Source organism: Pelobates fuscus, chromosome 1 (genome assembly GCF_036172605.1).
Source record: "Pelobates fuscus isolate aPelFus1 chromosome 1, aPelFus1.pri, whole genome shotgun sequence".
NCBI classification, from domain to species: domain Eukaryota; kingdom Metazoa; phylum Chordata; class Amphibia; order Anura; family Pelobatidae; genus Pelobates; species Pelobates fuscus.
Window position 1 is genome coordinate 135193909 of NC_086317.1, and position 24906 is coordinate 135218814.

General features: G+C 44.9%; 1 protein-coding gene across 1 annotated transcript in view; it reads right to left on the reverse strand.

The window, feature by feature from the left end:
- Positions 1 to 2171: 2171 nt before the first annotated feature.
- Positions 2172 to 24906, reverse strand: part of RAB44 (RAB44, member RAS oncogene family) — a 143478-nt gene continuing 120743 nt past the window's right edge. Inside the window, exons 13-16 of the mRNA XM_063450543.1 lie at positions 23439 to 23553; positions 12199 to 12300; positions 5711 to 5787; positions 2172 to 2568 (exon numbers count right to left, since the gene is read on the reverse strand). Of these exons, the coding sequence (XP_063306613.1) occupies positions 2478 to 2568; positions 5711 to 5787; positions 12199 to 12300; positions 23439 to 23553 (385 nt within the window). The 3' untranslated portion in view covers positions 2172 to 2477. The remainder of the gene's footprint in view (positions 2569 to 5710; positions 5788 to 12198; positions 12301 to 23438; positions 23554 to 24906) is intronic.

Sequence of the window (24906 nt, forward strand, 5' to 3'; positions counted from 1 at the left end):
AACACTACCCTTACCTCTGCCTTGAATGCTGCAGCCCCGCTCCAAACAAGCACCTCAAGGAGGATATGCCCCCAACTGTGGCATACTAAATCAACACGCTACCTGCAAAGATCGCTCCTGTTGTGCTGAACGCTCCTGGAGGAAGTCTCGCACACAGTCAGACTTTCTCCATTATAGATTCATATTGTGTTGTTACAGCGCAGCCCTCGCCAAACAGTCCTCTTTTTCCTATCTTTTTAGTTCATGCTCTCGCAATTACAGGCGTCTCTTTGACAATTTAATTCTCTTCTTTGCCCTGCTATGGCCACCCCCCAGACTAACCTTAATGCCTATAGCTTTGCATGTTAATTTACCGACAAGATTGAACAGCTAAGGAAAGAATTCTCCCTTCCTTGCCGTTCTTTCTCAACCACACGTAGATCATGCCTTTCCTACCCTTCAGACTTTCCCCCCTTGCTACTGAACAAGAGGGGCTGCGCTTCTCCTTTCCTCTCGCCCTACCACTTGCCCGCTCGATCCTGTCCCATCTCACCTTATCAGATCTCTCTCCACTTGTCTTGTGCCTTCCTTAACGAACATCTTCAACTTCTCTCTCTCTTCTGGCGTTGTCCCTGCTGATCTTAAACATGCCACTGTAGTACGTATCCGGAAAAAAACATCTCTTGACCCGTCCTCCCCCTCTAACTATCGTCCTATATCCCTGCTCCCTTTTTCCTCAAAGCTTCTGGAAAGACTTGTCTTTACCCGTGTGTCTCACTTCCTCAATTCCAACTCTCACCTTGACCCTCTTCAATCTGGTTTCTGCCCTCTCCACTTTACTGAGACTGCGCTTATCAAAGTTACTAATGACCTAATCACAGCTAAATCCAAAGGTCACTACTCCATACTAATTCTTCTTGACCTCTCTGCTGCCTTTGACAACGTTGAACATGCTCTCCTTCTTCAAACTCTTCAATCACTTGGTCTCTGTGACTCTGTCCTCTCGTGGTTTTCCTCTTATCTCTCCCAACGCTCATTCAGTGTCTCCTTTTCTAATGTTACCTCCTCCCCTCGTCCTGTCTCGGTTGGAGTCCCCCAAGGCTCTGTCCTTGGTCCCCTTCTATTTCCTGCCTCTCTTGGCAAACTTATTATCTCTTTTGGATTCCACTACCACCTGTACGTTGATGACACCCACATATATCTCTGCTCCCCGGACCTCTCTCCTGCCGTCCTGCAATGGGTCACTGCTTGCCTTTTTTCCATCTCTGAGTGGATGTCCTCCCGCTTTCTGAAACTCCATCTCTCTAAAACTGAGCTCCTTGTCTTTCCTCCTCCTAATACTGATCCTCCTGTTTCGCTCTCCCTTCAAGTTAGTGGTATTCACATTAGTGCATCATTGCAAGCGCGCTGTCTTGGTGTCATACTTGATTCTGGCCTCACCTTTAAGCCTCACATCCAGTATGTTGCCAAATTCTGTAGATTCAATCTTAAAAACATAGCCCGCATCTGCCCCTTTCTGACGCAAGATGCTACCAAGGAGCTTGTCCATGCTCTAGTAATTTCCTGCATGGATTATTGTAACCCTCTCCTGATTGGTCTTCCCAAAAGCCGTACTGCACCACTACAGTCCAAAATGAATGCTGCCGCCAGACTGATTTTCCTCTCTAGTCGGTTCTCTCACACCTCACCCCTCTTTCAGTACTTACATTTTCTTCCTGTATCCTTTAGGAGTCAATTCAAGGCACTAATTCACATCTATAAAGCACTGAACAATTCTAGCCCCTCTTATATCTCCTCACAGATTCATAGGTATGTCCCTTCTTGGTCTCTAGGCTCCCCTGACCTTCTCCTGTCCGTTGTTCGCACTCGTACGGCCAACTCAAGCTAGCATGACTTCTCGGGGACGGCTCCCTTCCTATGGAATAGCCTGCCTACCGCCATCAGACTCTCCCCTAGTCTTCAAGTGCCTTATAACCCATCTCTTTAGGAAACCTTATGGACTCTCAGAGTAACCTCTACCTTACATACCTGTCTATTGCTCTCTCCTGAAGGGCAGCACTCTACTCTCTCCTCCAGCTCTGCCTCACTCCCACCTTATTTGACTGCGAATTCCTGTCCTATTGTGTTTTATACCTGACCTCCTATAGACTGTAAGCTTGTTTGAGCACGGTCCTCTTCAACCTATCGTTCCTGTAAGTTTTCTTGTAATTGTCCTATTTATAGTAAAATTCCCCCCTCTCGTAATATTGTAAAGCGCTGCGTAATCTGTTGGCGCTATATAAAGGGCAATAATAATAATAATAATAATAATAATAATAGTGTAAAAACATACCGTGTGTTTGTGCAGTCAAAATAAAAAGTAATACAAAATGTTAAAATAATATCAACATGTAACAACAACATGTATATTTATGACATATTTCAGTTTGAGCAGTTTACATATCAAAACCAGTTTAAGTAAGCAAATAAAAATGTTTCCTTTAATGTTTGATTCTTTTTTACATGCAACAGCTTTTGCTTTCCTTCTCGTTTTCTTTTCCTATTTTGACCACGTTATTTTTCATATATTCTTCATGTGCTTTAAGAGATCTGCACAAGGAAATGCAACAAAAAAAAAAAACATGCTGTAAAATCTGTATATATTCTAAAGGATTTGTACAAGTGGCATTTTATTACATAGTTAGCAAACATATTATTATTTTATTATGACACTAATATATAGCCATGCTGATACTATATATTTAAGTTAATTGCATAATAGAGCATGTGCAAAAATGATCAAACACACCCTCAAAAAGAAAAGAGAAGCACAAATGCCACCTTTGTTAGAACAAGCACCCTTTGTGCTCTAGAGATTACGTAAAATCAATTTTAGAGTTAATTATGAGATGTAGAACAAAAGTTATTAAAGGGTAAGAAATATACAGTAAATTATAGAATATTTCCATTCCATGTTGCACACAGTTTAGGGTTTCAGAAGAGACTGCTTAGAGAAATTTTCTTGGGAAGTGGCATAAACTGTTTTGAGTACTCTCATGGCAATTCAAAACACTGTGAATTGTCAAGAATTCACTAGGAAATAGTAGATTTAAAGGGACACTACAGGAAGCCAGATCACTTCAGCTAATTGAAGTGGTGCAATGCCCCTTTTGCAATGTTAAACAGTGCTGTTCCAGAGAAGCCACTGAAGGCTCTTACTGGATCGAAACGGACCTTTGGTCCACTATCCGACACTGGACCTCCTCACGCTCTGCAGGAGGACATCCGGCGTCAGATATTTCCCCATAGGAAAGCATTGATTCAATCCTATAGGGAGGTCTAATGCGCTTGTGGCATTTAAAGCACATGCAAATTAGCACCCACTTGTCGCAGGATGTAGGAGGACATAGAGCGTTGATCCAGCAATGGGATAAGGTAAGTAAATAAAGGGTTTTTAACCCTCTATTTAACACAGATGGGGGGGGGGGGGAGCGATAGTGCTACAAATGCAGCTTTGTATTCCTGCACTATAGTATCGCTTGAAGTCAAATTAGCCCAATTTTCAAAAAATGGTAGCCAAAACAGCTGACTTTTGTCACTTTGCAATATTTTGGTGAGTTTGTGACAATTTACCGTTAAGTAAATAATACTGTATATGTATTGCAATAATATTTTTATAAAATTAAAAAGAAAATTGTTAATAATTTAGCATCAGGTGCAGTTCCATTACATCACATTGAATTAATAAAAATGCTTTATAAAATTACTTTAATGCAGCCACACCACAGCTGCTATCAGCTCATTGACAGAGCAGTTCACAGTTTTATGATTTAAAGGAACACTAAAAAAAAGCAGTTTTAGTGTATAGATCATTCCCTGCAATTTCACTGCTCAATTCACTGTCATTTAGGAGTTAAATCACTTTGTTTCTGTTTATGCAGCCCTAGCCACACCTCCCCTGGCTATGATTGACAAAGCCTGCATGAAAAAAAAAACTGGTTTCACTTTCAAACAGATGTAATTTACCTTAAATAATTGTATCTCAATCTCTAAATTGAACTTTAAAGGGACACTCCAGGCACCCAGACCACTTCTGCTCATTGGAGTGGTCTGGGTGCCAACTCCCACTACCCTTAACCCTGCAAGTGTAATTATTGCAGTTTTTCATAAACTGCAATATTTACATTGCAGGGTTAACTCCACCTCTAGTGGCTGTCTATTAGACAGCCACTAGAGGTCACTTCCTGGGTTCTAGCACAGGTTTCCTGTGCTAGAGCGTCGCTGGACGTCCTCACGCTGTGTGAGGACCTCCAGCGTCGCTCAAAACCCCATAGGAAAGCATTGAAATGATTTTTCAATGCTTTCCTATGGGGAGACGTAATGCGCATGCGCGCCATTTCCGCGCATGCGCATTAGGTCTCCTCGGCCGGTGAGCGAGATTAGTCTCGCCCACCGGCCGACGTAATAATTAGGAGGAGCGTCGCGGAGGCGGAGACAGCGGCGAGGGACATCGCCGCTGCCTCAGGTAAGTCACTGAAGGGGTTTTCACCCCTTCAGTAACCGGGGATTGGTGGGTGGGAGGGAGAGGGACCCTCCAGTGCCAGAAAAACGGATCGTTTTTCTGGCACTGGAGTTTCCCTTTAATCACATACAGGAGGCTCTTGCAGGGTCTAGCAAGCTATTAACATAGCAGGGGATAAGAAAATCTTAATCAAACAAAACTTGCAATAAAGAAAGCCTAAATAGGGCTCTCTTTACAGGAAGTGTTTATGGAAGGCTGTGCAAGTCACATGCAGGGAGGTGTGACTAGGGTTCATAAACAAAGGGATTTAACTTTGTTTATGATCTTTCAAAGTAGGTTAATAACCGCTTTCAATGTAGGGTAATAACTTCTTGATCCAAGCATAAATCTGACTGCCATTCTGGGGTCAAGAAGGAATTTTTTTCCTAGCTTGTTGCAAAATTGGAAGTGCTTCAAACTGTTTTTTTTTTTTTTTTTTGCCTTCTTTTGGATCAACAGCAAAAAGCAAATGTGAGGAAAGCTGAACTTGATGGACGCAAGTCTCTTTTCAGCTACGTAACTATGGAACTATGGAACTCCTAAATGGCAGAGGATTGAGCAGTGATGCTGCAGGGGCATGTTCTATACACCCAAACTGCTTCATTAAGCTAAAGTTGTTCAGGTGACTATAGTGTCCCTTTAAATTGTAATTTGTGCTTATTTTGGAAAGCTAATAATAAATTCTTGGTTTATGACATACATCATTATATATTTTTGCAGGACTTGTAATAAATATGATCAGTGGATCAAAGCTGCGTCCGGAGACACCAGGGAACTGTCATCAGGTAGCACAGAGCAAGCATATTATATACATGAATGGGCACTTGGGTCTTGCAGGGAGAACTTCAGCAGTGGTCTCTGTAAGGTTCTGTATGGAGAAGGCCAGCCTGAAGGCTGTCTGTCTGACCGGGAGGCTACAGTGCCTTCAGTGAGGCCCTTTTCCAAATGTGTCCGCCCATTATTGGGAGGTCCGGTGCAAAAAATAAAACTGGTGCTTGACTGGGTCACTATCATTTGAAACATTTGATGGATGATGTGCTAAGGAAAATATGGCAGCAGGAGAGTTACTACAACATCTGCACACTGGGAATACAGTTCCCCAGTGTGTAAATGTGGTAGTAACTGTAACCGACAGTAACTTTGTCATATTTTATGAAAATTCCATTAATTAGTTTTCCATTTTTATATTACCTTGCTAGTTGGCGCAGTGCTTCTGTTATGTTGATTCCTGATGACGCACTGCACTCTGTAAACAGCAATTTGTACTCCTAAAAATAAAAATATATTACTTTGTACTTGTAACAAAAGATCAAGAATTAGCTTTTTCATGTAAGACATACACTGTATTGCACACCGTGTTACACTTTAACCTACTATAGAAACTGCACCAAACAAGCACAGGCCCTCAAAGGCTGTCAAGATAAAACTTAGTTTTTGTTAAAAATGCTTGTTAAAACAAAAATACAAATTCTGCCAGGGTGATAGCACTGTAAAAAGACAGCAAGAAAAAAAGCCCCAAAAATTGTGATGCATACCATCCTGCACTAATTCCTTTCTCGTAAGGTTTAATCACAACCCAGCATTGATACTTGATCAATAATGTTTTCTGACTTTCATTTGGTATTACGTTTTAATGCAATCACAATTCAAAAATATTGCAATCTTTTTTTAAAGGTAATGCAACAAAAAACAGATGAAAAGGAACCCTATTGGTACAGGAACACAAACATGTATTCCTGACCCTATAGTGTTAAAAACACCATCTAGACCCCCTGGCCCCCTTTATCCCACTAAATATAGTAAAATTGTACCTTTACTCCAGTCTACTGCTGGCTCTGCCCCTGATCTGCATGCTTGGCTGACATAATCAGAAGTGGTGTTCTGAGCCAAATACAATGCCTTCACATAGGAAAGCATTGGATTGGCTGAGACTTTCAAGGAGGCAGATCAGGAACAGAGTAAACACAAGCCAAACACAGCCCTGGCCAATCAGCATCTCCTTAAGAGATGCATTGAATCAATGCATCTCTATCAGGAAAATTTGTCTCCATGCCCTGACCCAGGAAGCACCTCTAGCAGTCATCTTTTTACGTAGCCATTTAATCGCCAATCTCTGCTAAATATTGGAGTAAATTTGTGTTTTTTCTCTATTCTGGCATATACACATATAACAAGGTTTTTGTAATGTGTATTTCGTAAAGCTGGTGTGTGCTATTCCTGCACAGAAACCCATATTGTTTACAGCTATATCTGCTGAGTACAACAATACCCCCATTGTATGCCTTAGGGATTATTCTGTGCAGCTAAAATGCCATATAAGAGACAAGGCTATTTCAGTTTCTATAGTCAGAATTTTCATAGATGGATTTGATGGGCCTTTGTCTCATTTTGGGGTATTATAGCAGTTTGACTGTTCAAATAACCCCACAAAGGGCTTCTATTTGAGAAAGCAGACACATCAGGGTATCTTACATGGCATATATTGTGCCTTAACTTGTCACCCCTTTTCACCAATTTATGTCAATGTTTGTGGTAAAGGAAAATAAAATTGCATTTTTTACATACATGTTGCATTTTTGCTGGGTATTTCTTACACTTGTGCCACTGTCATAAAATCCCCCAAATTATTCTCAGTTATATCTTCTGCGTAAAACAATATGCTCAATGTATGACCTAGACACAATTTTGTGAAGTTACAGTCATGGGCGTCCGCAGTGGGGGGCAAATGCCGGCAGGAAGCCCTAGTGTGCAATTTAAATAATTTTCCCTTGGAAAGCCCCCGCATTCAGGCCCCGCCTCCCGTGCACAAGCTCAGCCCCCATTCACTGACTTTGTCTGAAGGAAGAGGCCAGAAAAGTGTCTCAGTCTCCCCCAGCCTTCTGAGACAGGTAGGCTTAAGGCCATGACAGTAGTGATGTCGCAAACATAAAATTTTCCGTTCGCGAACGGCGAAGGCGAGCTTCCGCAAATGTTCGCGAACGGGCGAACCTGGCGAACCGCCATAGACTTCAATAGGCAGGCGAATTTTAAAACCCACAGGGACTCTTTCTGGCCACAATAGTCATGGAAAAGTTGTTTCAAAGGGATTAACACCTGGACTGTGACATGCCGGAGGGGGATCCATGGCAAAACTCCCATGGAAAATTACATAGTTGATGCAGAGTCTGGTTTTAATCCATAAAGGGCATAAATCACCTAACATTCCTAAATTGTTTGGAATAACGTGCTTTAAAACATCAGGTATGATGTTGTATCGATCAGGTAGTGTAAGGGTTACGCCCGCTTCACAGTGACAGACCAAACTCCCAGTTTAACGCACCGCAAACAACCGCAAACAGTCCATTTGCACAACCGCAAACTCCCCATTTGCACAAGGTTGGATACCAAGCTAGCCATGTCCCGTTCCTTGTCCTCACTGATGTCATTGAAGGTCTCTTCCTCCACCCAGCCACGTACAACACCAAGGGTCCCCAAAAGGTGACAACAAGCCCCCTGTATTTTTTTTTTTTAAATGTACACTACTGTTACACCAGATATGAGTTGCACTGGTGTGACACTGTGCCCTGGCAGGCCCTGAAACGCACACATGTGAAGGAAACTGACTGATATTAAATTACAGTCAAAATGTTTTTTTTTTTTTTTTTAAATGCAAGCTATTGTGCCCCCAAAACGTTCGTGTGAGGGGGTGCTGGAATGACGTGGGCCAATGGGAGCCTGAATCAACTTTTGGCTCCCACTGCCCCTTTAAGAGCGAGCTTGTGACTCGAGCCGTGCTCCTAGTGCCAGGCGGGCCATGTGACCGATCACTGCGGTCAGTGCACGCGGCTAAGTCAGAAGAGGAGATCAAGCCGCATGCGGCTCGTGTGGAGGCAGGAGTGATCCAGCCACGCACGGCTCAAGCTTAGGAGCCAGGTCGGTCCCAGGATAAGGTAAATACAGCCACAACCACTTATCCCAATCACACACCTTTCCTAACATCCTATCCCATTAAAAGCATATTACCACGTATTTAATAAAACAGATAGACCCCCTACTTCATCCAGGTTACCGATCGATGGTTCGATATTCTGAGCCCTCTCTGATTTACTGTACACGAATACTCGATATTCCCACAAATTTTATATAGCATTTTATGTTTGTTTGAGACCACCTTAAAAATATTGGATATCGCTAAAAATCATGATCACTATATACTTTCTCTACAAACCTCTAAAATGAACCAAACTACTCATCCATCCGCTATACCACTTTATCCCACCTAGAACTAGTGCCCAGTTAAAATACTTGACTCTTACTTACCCACACTCAGTCATGCCACACACATTTCACCACTACTCTCACTGAATCCCTCTGACTACGGCTAAATTCATCTTCTACATCAGAACACTACTCCTAAGATTGGGTTGTATCCATGTCTCGGGTCTTTCATTTAGAATAGGGGCAGCTTCGGTCTCCTTCAACACTGACACTCCAGTGCATATTATTAAAAGATTGGGCAGATGGAAATCCTCAGTCTACAACCGATATATTCCTCATCCCGAGAAAGAAATGAGGAAAGCTTTTAAAAGTTTAGCTTTGTAAATTTGAAGCAATAAGTGTGTTTTTCTTGAATACCTTTTCACCCTCTTTGCATGAACCCGATTTACATATATTACTAATATGTTTCTGAACATCAGTGGCGTACACATGACCCATGGGGCCCCGGTGCGAAAATTGATCCGTGGGCCCCCCCCAACCCCCCGCGCTTACTCTGGCGGACCGGGGCCGCAACACATTGCGGCGGGCACCTGGTCGCAGGGGTTGCAGGGCTGCGAACCCTGCGACCGCGGTATGTACGCCAGTGCATACAGATGCACACACTTAAAGGACCACTACAGACACCCAGATCACATCAGCTCAATGAAGTGTTCTGGGTGTCAGGTCCCTCTGGTTTTAACCCTGCAGCTGAAAACATAGCAGTTTCAGAGAAACTGCTATGTTTCACTGAGGGTTAATCCAGCCTCTAGTGGCTGTCTCACTGACAGCCGCTAGAGGCGCTTCCGCGATTCTAAGACACTGAACGTCCATAGAAAAGCATTGAGTAATGCTTTCCTATGGGCGGTTTGAATGCGTGCGCGGCTCTTGCCGCGCATGCGCATTCGGAGCTGAGAGGCGGAGGGTTCCCCTGCGCCAAGGGAGTCCGGCGCTGGAGAAAGGTAAGTGCTGAAGACACACACACACTCTCATGAACAGACGCATACACACTAGCTAACAGACACACACATTTACTGACAGAGATACACTCAGCGACAGACATACATACACACTCACTTACAAAACATACACTCTCACTGACAAACACACACTCACTAACAGACATCAAACAGACTCACTAACACACACACAAACACACTCAGTAACAGACACACACAGTAACACAATCACTGACACTCACTAGCAGACACACACTCACTCACTGACACTAGCAGACACACACACTCTAACACACACACAAACACACACAGTAACAGACACACACAGTAACACACTCACTGACACTCACTAGCAGACACAAACACTAACACACACACTCACACTAACACACACTAACACACACACACACTCACACTAACGTTTTTTTGTATTTAATCCCCCCAGCCTCCTTACCTTTTGGAGTGCTGAGGGGATTCCCTGGGGTCCAGTGGTGCTGCTGGGCTCCTGGGGGTCCGGTCACCCGGCGGGCAGTCAGGCTGGCGGGCGCGCGAGGGAGCACTCTCCCCTGAGTGCTTCCTCTTCAGCTCCCTCGCGCGCCGCGTACTGATACCGGCGCCGGAAGATGACGTCATCTTCCGGCGCCGGCATCCCTACGCGGTGCGCGAGGGAGCTGAAGAGGAAGCACTCAGGGGAGAGTGCTCCCTCGCGCGCCCGCAGGACCGGCCAGCCGGGTGGCAGCAGGGCCAGCCTCGGGGGGCCCGGAGGTGGCCGGCTCTAGGGCCCCCCAGGAGAAGAGGCTGGCCCAGTGGCTACATACCGGGTCGCAGGGGCGGCCGGGCCCCCTGGTGGGCCGGGCCCGGTCGCAGCCGCGACCCCTGCGACCCTGGTATGTACGCCACTGCTGAACATATATATTATATTATTCACTCACTCTCTGGGCCAGCCTAAGACATCATGCTGCCTAGGTCCAACGATAAATGACTATGGGGGATAATGTATAATAAACACAGGTTACTGGCTATGGGGGGATAATGTATAATAAACACAGGTTACTGGCTATGGGAGGGATAATGTATAATAAGCACAGGTTACTGGCTATGGGAGGATAATGTATAATAAACACAGGTTACTGGCTATGGTGGATAATGTATAATAAACACAGGTTACTGGCTATGGAGGATAATGTATAATAAACACCAAAAAAATAAAAAATAATACAGCTTCAGAATTAATCTAAATTGTATGCTGTCTAGGAGGTGGGAGGATCTGGGAGGGAGGGTCTGCTGCTGATTGGCTGGAATGTGTCTGCTGACTGTGAGGTACAGGGTCAAAGTTTACTCAATGATGACAAATAGGGGGCGGACCGAACATCGCATATGTTCGCCGTCCGTGGCGAATGCGAACAAGTTATGTTCGCCAGGAACTATTCGCCAGCGAACCGTTCAGGACATCACTGCATGATAATTGTGTGTGTGTGTGTGTGTACCTGCTAGTGATTAAGCTTGTATGTGGATGTGTGTGTGGGTGAGCATATCAGTAAGTGAGCATGTGTGTGTCAGTGAGTTTGTAGTGAGCATATGTGTGTCAGTTAGCTTGTCTCTTGTGAGCATGTGTGTGTCTGAGCTTGTATGTAGTGAGGTTTTTTGTGTTTCAGTGAGTGTGTCTGTAGTGAGCAAGTGTATTAGTGATCTTTTCTGTAAGTGAGCATGTGTGCGACAGTCAGTATGTAGTGAACATGTGTGTGTCTGAGCTTGTCTGTAGTGAGCGTGTGTGTCAGTGAGCTTGTGTGTAGTGAGCATGTGCATGTGTGTCAGTGAGTTTATGTGTAAGCAAGTTTGTGTGTGTCAGATGGCTTTTCTGTAGTGAGCATGTGTGTGTCAGTGAGCGTGTCTGTAGTGACCATGTGTATATGTGTCAGTGAGCTTGTCTGTACGTGAGCTTGTGTGTGTCGGTGAGCTTGTCTGTAGTGAGCATGTGTGTATGTCTGAGCTTGTCTGTAGTGAGCATGTGTGTGTGTCAGTGAGCTTGTGTGTAGTGAGCATGTGCATGTGTGTTAGTGAGTTTGTGTAAGCAAGCTTGTGTGTGTCAGATAGCTTTTCTGTCGTGAGCATGTGTGTGTGCCAGTGAGTTTGTCTGTAGTGAGCATGTGTGTCAGTGAGTTTTTCTGTAGTGAGGATGTGTGTCTGTTTGTAGTGACCACATGTGTGTCAGTGAGTTTTTCTGTAGTGAGCTTGTCTGTAGTGAGCATGTGTGTCAGTGAGATTTTCTATACACTTAGTGTATATATATATATATATATATATATATACACACACAGTATCTCACATATTTTTTTTATATCTTTTCATGTGACAATATTGAAGAAATGACACTCTGCTACAATGTAAAGTAGTAAGTGTACAGCCTGTATAACAGTGTAAATTTGCTGTCCCCTTCAAAGATAAAAATTAAAGAATTAATGAGTGAGCATTAAGATAACTACATACATGAGCCAGTTGTTCCCCTTGCTCGGGAGCCACTTTTCTTTCAGAGTCACAGTCTATCTTGTTGCCAATCAAGAGAATTACAATATCTTCTTCAGTTTTTTCCTGAAAGAATATAAATATTAAACATACATATATAGTCTAATTATATTTGCATTAACATGAGCTAAAAACATTATTACCTTCCCTGCATATGCTTTGGCATCATTTAAGACCAACCTATAGTTGCACTCTATGCCTCATTAATTTATGATGTTCCCTATTTATGACTTTTTCCTATCTTATCTCTCACTTTCCCTCATATATCCTTAAATTCAAATTCCCTTTCATTTGCTTTTCCTTGATTTTGTTTTTAACAGCCCAATGATTCTCCACCCACAATCTGCTGTATCTAACCCCAGATTCTCTCCTTTATAGCCTGGGCCTCATAAAATTGCAGAACCAGCTACACCCAGGACTCACAGCACACAACCCTGCAGGACTTGCCATAAGCAGAGGTAGCATTTCTGGATGATCACTTCCCACCCACCCTACCCCACACCCCAAACCCCCCATGGTAATCATTACATTTATAGATAGCTCAAATTACCTAGCTTTCCTGTTAAACCAATTATGTCCACCAAGCCCTCCACACCCAAAACAAGCTATACTCACACAACACCTCTTTAACCCTTAACCCTCCTAACCACAGCTCTTAAAAACACAGCTCCTACTAATGTTCTCACTTCTATTTTTCACTTTCTCTCTCACTTCCCTCATCATTAAAATCTCTCTATCATTTCACTTACCTGTTCCTGCTAACACCATCTTCATTGCTCCCTCCCTGCTCCCCTCATCTCTGTATTCATCACATGCACTTTACTCATATTTATCCAGCCTTTCTCCACACACCCCTCCTAAATCCCTTAAATACAAGCTATCATCTCCAACATTTAAATCTTACTCGCACCTTCTCTTCCTTTCCATCCTACTACTCCTAGCAGCAGGTGATGTCTCTCCAAACCCTGGTCCCTCCACTACTCAGCCACCTGGTTCAAACACCAGAAACCACAACAACCTAATACCCATTCCATGTAATTCTCACAATAATTCCTCTTTTAAAGCTGCCCTCTGGAATGCACGCTCTGTGTGCAGCACCTTTAAATCTACTTCCATCCATGACCTATTTATCACACACTCCCTAAACCTACTTGCACTAACAGAAACATGGCTCTCTCCCTCGGATACTGCTACCCCTGCCTCACTGTCCTTTGGTGGTCTTCACTTTACCCACAATCCAAGACAAGCGGAGATTAAAGGTGGCGGTGTAGGTTTTCTTCTCTCACCCCACTGCTCCTTTAAAACCCTGCCCACCCCCCCTTCCCTCTCTTTCCCATCATTCGAAATTCATTCAATTCGCCTTTTCAAACCCTTCTCTGCTAACATTGCCGTCATCTATCGTCCCCCTGGTTCCCCTCTCCTCTTCCTTGACCACTTTGCTGCCTGGCTACCCTACTTCCTCTCTTTCAACATTCCATCCCTAATTCTTGGAGACTTCAATATTCCCATTAACCCACCTTTAACCCCAGCAGCCTCTAAACTACTTTCAATTACTTCCTCCCTTGGACTATTGCAGTGGGCTAATTCTCCCACTCATGTAGCTGGCAATACCCTCGACCTTATTTTCTCCTATTCATGTACATTATCTAATATCTGCAATACTCCATTTCCTCTCTCTGATCACCACCTCTTATCGTTTGCTCTCAATTACCCCCTCACCCAACAACCTCAGCCTAACCCCCCTCAGCTCAGGAGGAACCTTAACTCTATTGACCTCCAGCAGCTGTCGGCTGACATTGATTCACAACTGCTATCCATCCCTTCCCTCTCCTGTCCCTCACTGGCCATCTCCACATATAACACTACCCTCACATCTGCCTTGAACACTGCAGCCCCACTCCAAACATGCACCACGAGGAGAACACGACCCCAACCTTGGCATAATAAATCAACACGCTATCTGCAGAGTTGCTCCCGCTGTGCTGAACGCTCCTGGAGGAAGTCCCGCACCCAGGCAGACTATCTTCATTATAGATTCATGTTGCTTTCGTACAGCGCAGCCCTTGCCCTCGCCAAACAGTCCTACTTTTCCTCTCTCATTAGTTCATGCTCCCGCAATCCCAGACGTCTCTTTGACACTTTTAATTCCCTTCGCGGCCCTGCTGTGGCCACCCCCCAAACTAACCTTACAGCTGATAGCTTTGCATATTACTTTACTGACAAGATTGAACAGCTAAGGAAACAATTCTCCCCTCCTTGCCTTTCTCTTTCTCAACCACACATAAATCATGCTTTCCCTACCCTTCAGACTTTCTCCCCAGCTACTGAACAAGAGGTGGCTGCACTTCTCCATTCCTCTCGCCCCACCACTTGCCCACTTGATCCTGTCCCATCTCACCTCATCAGATCTCTCTCCCCTTGTCTTGTGCCTATCCTAACACACATCTTTAACTGCTCTCTCTCTTCTGGCACTGTTCCTGCTGACCTTAAACATGCCACTGTAATACCTATCCTGAAAAAACCATCTCTTGACCCGTCCTCCCCCTCTAACTATCGTCCCATATCCCTGCTCCCTTACTCATCAAAGCTTTTGGAAAAACTTGTCTTTACCCGTGTGTCTCACTTCCTTAATTCCAACTCTCTCCTTGACCCTCTTCAGTCTGGCTTCCGCCCTCTCCACTCTACTGAGACCGCTCTTATCAAAGTGACTAATGACCTAATCTCCGCTAAATCCAAAGGTCACTACTCCATATTAATTCTCCTTGACCTCTCTGCTGCCTTTGACACAGTTGATCATGCTCTCCTCCTTCAAACTCTTCAATCACTCGGTCTCTGTGACTCTGTCCTCTCTTGGTTTTCCTCCTATCTCTCCCAACGCTCATTTAGTGTCTCCTTTTCCAAGGATACCTCCTCCCCTCGCCCTGTCTCGGTTGGAGTTCCCCAAGGCTCTGTCCTTGGTCCCCTTCTATTTTCTCTTTATACTGCCTCTCTTGGAAAACTTATTGCCTCTTTTGGATTCAACTACCACCTGTACGCTGATGACACTCAGATATACCTCTCCTCACCGGACCTCTCCCCGGCCGTCCTGCAACGTGTCACTGCTTGCCTCTCTTCCATCTCTGACTGGATGTCGTCACGCTTTCTCAAACTTAACCTCTCAAAAACTGAACTCCTTGTCTTTCCTCCTCCTAATACTGATCCTCCTCTCTCACTCTCCCTTCAAGTCAGTGATATCCACATAAGTCGATCCCTACAAGCGCGCTGTCTTGGCGTCATACATGACTCTGGTCTCACCTTTGAGTCTCACATCCAGTTTGTTGCCAAGTCCTGTAGGTTCCAACTCAAAAACATAGCCCGCATCCGCCCCTTTCTTACGCAAGATGCTACCAAGGAGCTTGTCCATGCTCTAGTAATTTCCCGCATGGATTACTGTAACCCTCTCCTGATTGGTCTCCCCAAAAGCCGTACTGCCCCGCTACAGTCTGTAATGAATGCTGCAGCTAGACTGATTTTCCTATCCAGTCGGTCCTCTCACACCTCGCCCCTCTGCCAGTCCTTACATTGGCTCCCTGTATCCTATAGGAGTCAATTCAAAGTGCTAACCCATACATTTAAAGCACTGAACAATTCCAGCCCCTCTTATATCTCTTCACTGATCCAGAGGTATGCCCCTCCTCGTACCCTCCGCTCTGCCCGCGACCACCTCCTGACCGCTGCTCGCACCCGTACGGCCAACTCACGCTTGCAGGATCTCTCACGGGCGGCTCCTCTCCTATGGAATAACTTGCCTACTGCCATCAGACTCTCCCCTAGTCTTCAATCATTTAAGAAGGGCCTTAAAACCCATCTCTTCAGGAAAGCATATGGCCTCCCAGAGTAATCTCTCCCTTACATACCTGTCGCTTGCTCTCCTATGGGATAGTGCTTTGCTCTCTCCTCCAGCTCTGCTTCACTCCTACTTGATATTTCCTATCCTAATGTTTCTAATACCCCACCTCCTATAGACTGTAAGCTCATTTGAGCAGGGTCCTCTTCAACCTATTATTCCTGTAAGTTTTCTTGTAATTGTCTTATTTATTGTTACATCCCCCCCTCTCAAAATATTGTAAAGCGCTACGGAATCTGTTGGCGCTATATAAATGGCAATAATAATAATAATAATAATAATAACATCGAAATGAACTAACAGTAATGTGATCATGACTGTCCAATGACAGTCTTTTGGCCTAACGCTTGAAAGGTATGGCACCTTTTCAATAGGTTTGATAAATAAAAAAGGGAAATATCATGCACATGGGTATTTATAAGGAACATGATGACATTTTGGGGAATGTGGCAACAAGATATTAAATAAATCTTTGTGTAAGGTTATATTTTCCCCACACACTTAGCGCAGTTGCCTGGTTTAAACAGAAACCCAAAAGCAGCAGTTTTTATTTATTTTTTATTTAATTTTTACTTCAGAGAAAAACACAGCAGAATATGAGTCCATCAATCATTTCACAGATCCACTAATGCTTATTATATAAATAACCATGTTTCTGTTTACAAGGATTTTAATCGATTTTTTACTAAAAACATAGAGAGATTACAACTTTCATTCAGTTTATGGAAAATTTAATTTACACATGATCAATTAATTGTGTATTTGTAATATTATGGCTGTGAAGGATGTTAGATTAGGTTCTCATTAAATACAGCAATATTTGTTTGGTATACATCTTTGCTTCTGTATTAGCATGCCTGCACCAATTCTATATTCTCTAATGCAACTACGCTACTAGAGTGAATGTGTGGTTTATCCACTTTACATGTGTTGCTTTAAGGCAGCATTTCCGAATTGGTGTTCTGCTGAACCCTGGGGTACAGCGAGAACACAATTGGCACTCCCTGCCCAGCTCTCTCACACACACAGCAGTGATGCCGGAGCCAGAATATGACATCGCGCGAGTGAACTGAGCAGGGAGATCACTGCTCCCTCGCCGCCAACACGCCAGCTGCTCAGCAGCCCCACTGGACCCCATGGACCGCACACCAGCTTCCCAGCAGCCCCACTGGACCACAGGGACATAGAGACTCCATGCCCGCATTCCCAAAGGTAGGGGGGCTGGGTGGAGTAAAATTTAACAAATGTGTCAACGTGTGTATCTGAGTGTGTGTATGTGCCAGTGTGTGTATCTGTGGGTGCAAGTGTGTGTATATGTCACTGTGTGTATTTGTGAGTCAAGATGTGTGTGTCTGTGTATCTGTGTGCCACTATGTGCCACCTTGATACACACACTTTGACACACAGATACACACACCCTGACACACAGATACATACATACACACACACACACACACACAGATACCCACTGTGTCAAGGTGTGTGTATCTGTGTGCCAGTGTGTGTATCTGTGTGCCACTATGTGCCCGTGCGTGTGTATATCTGTGTGTCAGATACATACACACACACACAGATACACATTGACACACAGATACACACACATTGGCACATACAAACACAGATACACACACCTTGACACACAGACACACACCGGCACATACAAAAAACTGTGCAATTTATTTTTCCTGGGTGGATTCCACAATGTTGATACACTATGTCAAAGGGTTCCATGGGAAAAATGAATTGGGATCCCCTGCTTTAAGGTTTGTTGATAATACTATAGCTAAGCTCTTGGATAAAATAGAGATGTCGCGAACATAAAATTTTCCGTTCGCGAACGGCGTACGCGAATTTCCGCAAATGTTTGCGAACGTGCGAACCGGGCGAACTGCCAAAGACTTCAATAGGCAGGCGAATTTTAAAACCCACAGGGACTCTTTCTGGCCACAATAGTGATGGAAAAGTTGTTTCAAATGGACTAACACCTGGACTGTGGCATGCCGGAGGGGGATCCATGGCAAAACTCCCATGGAAAATTACATAGTTGATGCAGAGTCTGGTTTTAATCCATAAAGGGCATAAATCACCTAACATTCCTAAATTGTTTGGAATAACGTGCTTTAAAACATCAGGTATGATGTTGTATCGATCAGGTAGTGTAAGGGTTACGCCCGCTTCACAGTGACAGACCAAACTCCCAGTTTAACGCACCGCAAACAACCGCAAACAGTCCATTTGCACAACCGCAAACTCCCCATTTGCACATGGTTGGATACCAAGCTAGCCATGTCCCGTTCCTTGTCCTCACTGATGTCATTGAAGGTCTCTTCCTCCACCCAGCCACGTACAACACCAAGGGTCCCCGAAAGGTGACAACAAGCCCCCTGGGACGCCTGCTGTGTTTGGTCTTCCACCTCCTCAAAGCCACCTTCCTCCTCTGACTCCTCTTCTTCAGACTCCTCTCTCTATGTTGCCTCTCTCTGCATTATTATAAGGTGTGTTAAGTAGTACTATTCCTATCAGTTTAATCCTTGTTATGTCCCCTATCAGGGGACGTGTATATGGCATCGATTTTAGAAACCGGGAGATAGAAAAAGATGCTTGGTCGGTCCTCCTACTTCAAATTTGGGGCACTGCGCGTGCAATCTAATGTGCCACCAGATAGGAGTGGTGTGTTAAGTAGTACTATTCTTATCAGTTTAATCCCTGTTACGTCCCCTATCAGGGGACGTGTATATGGCATCGATTTTAGGAACCGGGAGATGGAAAAAGATGCTTGGTCGGTCCTCCTACTTCAAATTTGGGTCACTGCGCGTGTAATCTAATGTGCCACCAGATAGGAGTGGTGTGTTAAGTAGTACTATTCTTATCAGTTTAAACCCTGTTACGTCCCCTATCAGGGGACGTGTATATGGCATCGGTTTTAGGAACCGGGAGATGGAAAAAGATGCTTGGTCGGTCCTCCTACTTCAAATTTGGGGCACTTCGCGTGCAATCTAATGTGCCACCAGATGGGAGTGGTGTGTTAAGTAGTACTATTCTTATCAGTTTAATCCCTGTTACGTCCCCCTCATCAAGCCTTTTTTAGTCGAATGTATTGCCCACTGTCAGTCCCTTCGGGATCCATCCCTCATTCATCTTAATAAAGGTGAGGTAATCTAGACTTTTTTGACCTAGCCGACTTCTCTTCTCAGTGACAATACCTCCTGCTGCACTGAAGGTACTTTCTGACAGGACACTTGAAGTGGGGCAGGCCAGAAGTTCTATCGGAAATTGGGATAGCTCAGGCCACAGGTCAAGCCTGCACACCCAGTAGTCAAGGGGTTCATCGCTCCTCAGAGTGTCGATATCTGCAGTTAAGGCGAGGTAGTCTGCTACCTGTCGGTCGAGTCGTTCTCTGAGGGTGGACCCCGAAGGGCTGTGGCGATGCATAGGACTTCGCCTCCATCAACAACACGTCTGTAAAGCGTCCTGTCCTTGCAGGCGTGGTCGTGGGAGGAGGAGGATTACTTTCACCTCTTCCCCTGTTAGATTCCCGTTGTGCTGTGACATCACCCTTATACGCTGTGTAAAGCATACTTTTTAATTTATTATGGAACTGCTGCATCCTTTCCGACTTGCGGTAATTCGGTAACATTTCAGGCACTTTCTGCTTATACCGGGGGTCTAGTAGCGTGGACACCCAGTACAGGTCGTTCTCCTTCAGCCTTTTTATACGAGGGTCCCTCAACAGGCACGACAGCATGAAAGACCCCATTTGCACAAGGTTGGATGCCGAGCTACTCATGTCCCGTTCCTCGTCCTCAGTGATCTCACTGAAGGTATGTTCTTCCCCCCAGCCACGTACAACACCACGGGTACCAGATAGGTGACAACGAGCACCCTGGAACGCCTGTTGTGGTTGGTCTTCCTCCTCCTCCTCAAAGCCACATTCCTCCTCTGACTCCTCTTCCTCACAATCCTCTTCCAGCATTGCCGCAGGTCCAGCAAGCGATGCTGATAAGGCTGTTTCTGGTGGTGATGGTGACCACAACTCTTCCTCTTCACGCTCATCTACGGCCTGATCCAGCACTCTTCGCAGGGCACGCTCCAGGAAGAAAACAAATGGTATGATGTTGCTGATGGTGCCTTCGGTGCGACTGACTAGGTTTGTCACCTCCTCAAAAGGACGCATGAGCCTACAGGCATTGCGCATGAGCGTCCAGTAACGTGGCAAAAAAATTCCGCAGAGGCTGTCCTAGCACCCCGGTCATACAAATAGTCGTTAACGGCTTTTTCTTGTTGGAGCAGGCGTTAGGAGTGTTGAATTCCAACGTGTCGGGCTGACGCAAATCAAGCGCCTCACTGGCATGTTGTTTCGCCGCTTGATATCTGAAAAGTGCGCCATGGCCGTGTAGGAACGCCTGAAATGGCCACACACCTTCCTGACCTGCTTCAGGACGTCCTGTAAGCCTGGGTACTTATGCACAAAGCGTTGTACGATCAGATTACACACATGTGCCATGCACGGCACATGTGTCAACTTGCCCAAATTCAATGCCGCCAACAAATTTCTTCCGTTGTCACAAACCACTTTGCCGATCTTCAGTTGGTGCGGAGTCAGCCACTGATCCACCTGTGCGTTCAGGGCGGACAGGAGTGCTGGTCCGGTGTGACTCTCTGCTTTCAGGCAAGTCAACCCCAAGACGGCGTGACACTGCCGTATCCGGGATGTGGAATAGTACCTGGGGAGCTGGGGGGGTGCCATTGATGTGGAGCAAGACGCAGCAGCAGAAGAGGACTCAGCCGGGGAGGTTATGGAAGAGGATGGAGTAGGAGGAGTAGAGGAGGTGGCAGCAGGCCTGCCTGCAAGTCGTGGCGGTGTCACCAACTCCTCTTCAGAGCCACACATTCCATGCTTGGCAGCCGTCAGCAGGTTTACCCAATGCGCAGTGTAGGTGATATACCTGCCCTGACCATGCTTTGTAGACCAGATATCAGTGGTCAGATGCACCCTTGCCCCAACACTGTGTGCCAGACATGCCATTACTTCCTTTTGCACAATCGAGTACAGGTTGGGGATTGTCTTTTGTGCAAAGAAATTTTGGCCGGGTACCTTCCACTGCGGTGTCCCAATAGCTAAAATTTTTTGGAATGCCTCAGACTCCACCAGCTTGTATGGTAAATGCTGGCGGGCTAAGAGTTCAGACAAGCCAGCTGTCAGATGCCGGGCAAGGGGGTGACTTTCTTACACTCAAACATGTCCTTGACAGACACCTCACTGTGGGCAGATGAGCAGGAACTGCTCAAGGCGAGAGACGGAGTGGCGGATGGTTGAGAGGGGGCAAGGAGGACAGCAGTGGTTGATGTGGCTGAAGATGCTGGACCAGGAGGAGGATGGCGGCTTTGAGTTTGTGTGCTGCTTGTACTCATGTGTTGATCCCATAGGCGTTTGTGATGTGCGATCATGTGCCTTCGCAAAGCAGTTGTACCTAGGTGGGTGTTGGACTTCCCACGACTCTTTCTTTTCTTTTGGCACAGGTTGCAAATGGCATCACTGTTGTCAGAGGCAGACACACAAATAAAATGCCACACTGCTGAGCTCTGCAATGACGGCATTCTGGTGGTGGCAACAGCATGCGTTGATTGGTGTGCTGTCTGGCTGACCCCGGGTGCCGATGCATGCTGTCTGACGGTGCCACTAGCTCCTTGCGATGACCTCCCCCTGCTTCCAACTCGTCTCCTCCTCCTCTCTGTCTCCCCATCTGAACTTTCCCCCTGTTCTTCTTTTCTTCTAGCGGGCACCCACGGGACATCCATGGACGCATAGTTATCATCAACCGCTTCACTTGTATCTGACAACTCAGCAAAGGAAGCAGTAGTGGGTACAACATCATCATCATCACACCGTACGTCCATGTGTGTAATGCTGCCTGACTGAGACATATCCCTGTTATCTACATCCTCTGGCAATAATGGTTGAGCATCACTAATTTCTTCCAACTGATGTGTAAATAACTCCTCTGACAGATCAAGTGAAGCGGCTGTGGTGCTAGTGTTGGTGGTGGCGGCAGGCGGGCGAGTGGTAACTTGAGAGGTGCCCGAAGCTAAGCTGGAGGAGGATGGTGCGTCAAGGTTCCGAGCGAAAGCTGTAGAAGATTGGGTGTCCTGTGTTAGCCAGTCAACTATGTCCTCAGAACTTTTCGAGTTCAGGGTACGTGGCCTCTGAACACTGGGCATTGTTCTAGTGCCAAAGGGAATCACAGCACCACGACCACGACGGCCTCTGCGGGGCGACCTGCCTCTGCCTGTAATTTTTTTTTGATTAGTGGTACTATGCATGCAAGCTACTGTGACAACAGAAATGAGTGGCACTGTGCACTGGCAGAAGGTGGTAGAATAGACGCTGTAAGCCTGACACACACGCTTGCAGACAACTAACTGCTATTCAATCTATTACAGTCAAAAAAAAATTTTTTTTTTTTTAAATGTACACTACTGTTACACCAGATATGAGTTGCACTGGTGTGACACTGTGCCCTGGCAGGCCCTGAAACGCACACGTGTGAAGGAAACTGACTGCTATTATATTACACTCAAAATAGTTTTTTTTTTTTTTTTTTAAATGCAAGCTATTGTGACACCAGATATGAGTGGTGGCACTGGGCAAGTGGGCACAGTATACGCTGTGAGCCTGACACACATGCTGGCAGGCAGGCAACTGCAATTAGATTACACAGGAAAAAAAACAAAAAAAGCAGACTGATGTTCTAGCCCTAAAAAGGGCTTTTTGGGGTGCTGTCCTTACAGCAGAGATCAGATGAGTCCTTCAGGGCTGTAGTGGACACTGATTACACTAGCCTAGCTATTGATTTCCCTATTAAATCAGCAGCAGCTACACAGTTCCTCCTCTCACTAAGAATGCAGCTTCCGAATGAATCTAAAATGGATGCTGTCCAGGATGTGGGAGGGTCTGGGAGGGAGGGTCTGCTGTTGATTGGCTGGAATGTGTCTGCTGACTGTGAGGTACAGGGTCAAAGTTTACTCAATGATGACGAATAGGGGCGGACCGAACATCGCATATTTTCGCCCGCCGTGGCGAACGCAAACAAGCTATGTTCGCCAGGAACTATTCGCCAGCGAACTATTCGGGACATCTCTAATACTAATCAATGTTGCTTGGTAAATCAATGGCACCACTTGGTGAATATTAGGATTGCTAGTATTTAGCACTGATACATTGTCTTAAACAAACACTTTTCGACTTCCACCTCGGTGACACGATATTTATTTGTAATTTCTTTTTGATCCACACATAAATATATATGAATACTCTTACCTTAATACAATTTAGCCAGTACCGTGCCGCATTAAAACTGTCTTTAGAAGTTACATCATACATAATCACAATCCCATCTGCTTTTCTGAAAAACTGTTCTGTAATGCTGTGGAACCTGCAGAATATATATTAGAAATATAATAACCAAGGAGATTGTCTGCTTTAATTCTATATAGCATTCACTTATACCTGTTACCAGAAAACTGGGGTGACATGTGCAGTTAGGCATACCAATACTCTTCACCAAGGTCAGGGTTGCCATCACACATGAAAAAATGACCAGCACCCACAATTAAGCTTCTCACACTATAACATAACATGTACTGACTCCTTTTTGACTGCTGTCAAGTAATGTAGTAAGTAAAAAAGAAAGTTTATCACTCCACAAACGTGAAAAAACACTCCAAATTTACTGAGGTTCCACAATAGGTAGTGACATTTCAGCCTTCCGTGAGATCCTTTCAAGCTTTCTAGGTAGCAGCTTGATCAAGACCTCACAGCAGTGTTAGATGTTGGATGCTGTTGAGAGACCTACATATATTTGGAGTGACTTTCCTTTTTACTTACATAGTTAGATAGCTGAAAAGAGACTTAATTTTGTGGTATTTTTACAAAATCGATGCCCAGCCCTTTATTAGTCATTCTCCCCCAATTATGTGTGTACACCCATCCACAGAGACACATATGCCTCAGAAACACACCGATTCCCACACACAAATATACATGCACAAATATCCATTCTCAGACACAAATACTCAGATTTGCATCCCAGACACACAAACACCAATATGTACTACTATATACACATGCAAATATGCACTGGCATTTACACTCACAGATGCGCACCCCATAAAAAACACACAGTTACACATTGCCAGACACACAGTGCCCCACGCTCAAATTGTAACATACATGTAGATACACACTGCCATACACAAACACATTACCAGACACACATACACACAGACACACCCTGCTACATATATTCTTAGACACTCAGACACACAGTCCTGGACACAAACACTTTCACAGGTGCTCTCACACACACAAACAAGTACTCTAACATACACCACCACACACAGATACAAACTGCTACACTCACTCTCACACTCTCTCAAACACACACACTGGTAGACACAGGTTCGCACAGAAACACACACAGATACAAAATGTCATGCACACTCCATATTATACGGTTTTATTTTAATAAAATCTTACAGTGCAGTGTGCTTACTTTAGAATCACATCTCTTTCTCTATTAACGAAAGAGAATAGCTCTCACAACTGTTAGCAGACAGCTTGATGCTACAATGTTAGAGCATACACACAAAGAGTGCCCAGGATTAAAAATATATATATATTATATTTTTTAGACACTGCTAAGACAATTTTCTGGCTCATTAGAAGCCTTTCTCAGAGTTGTTACCTAGTCAGCACAAACTGCTTAAATACATATAAACTGCGTATA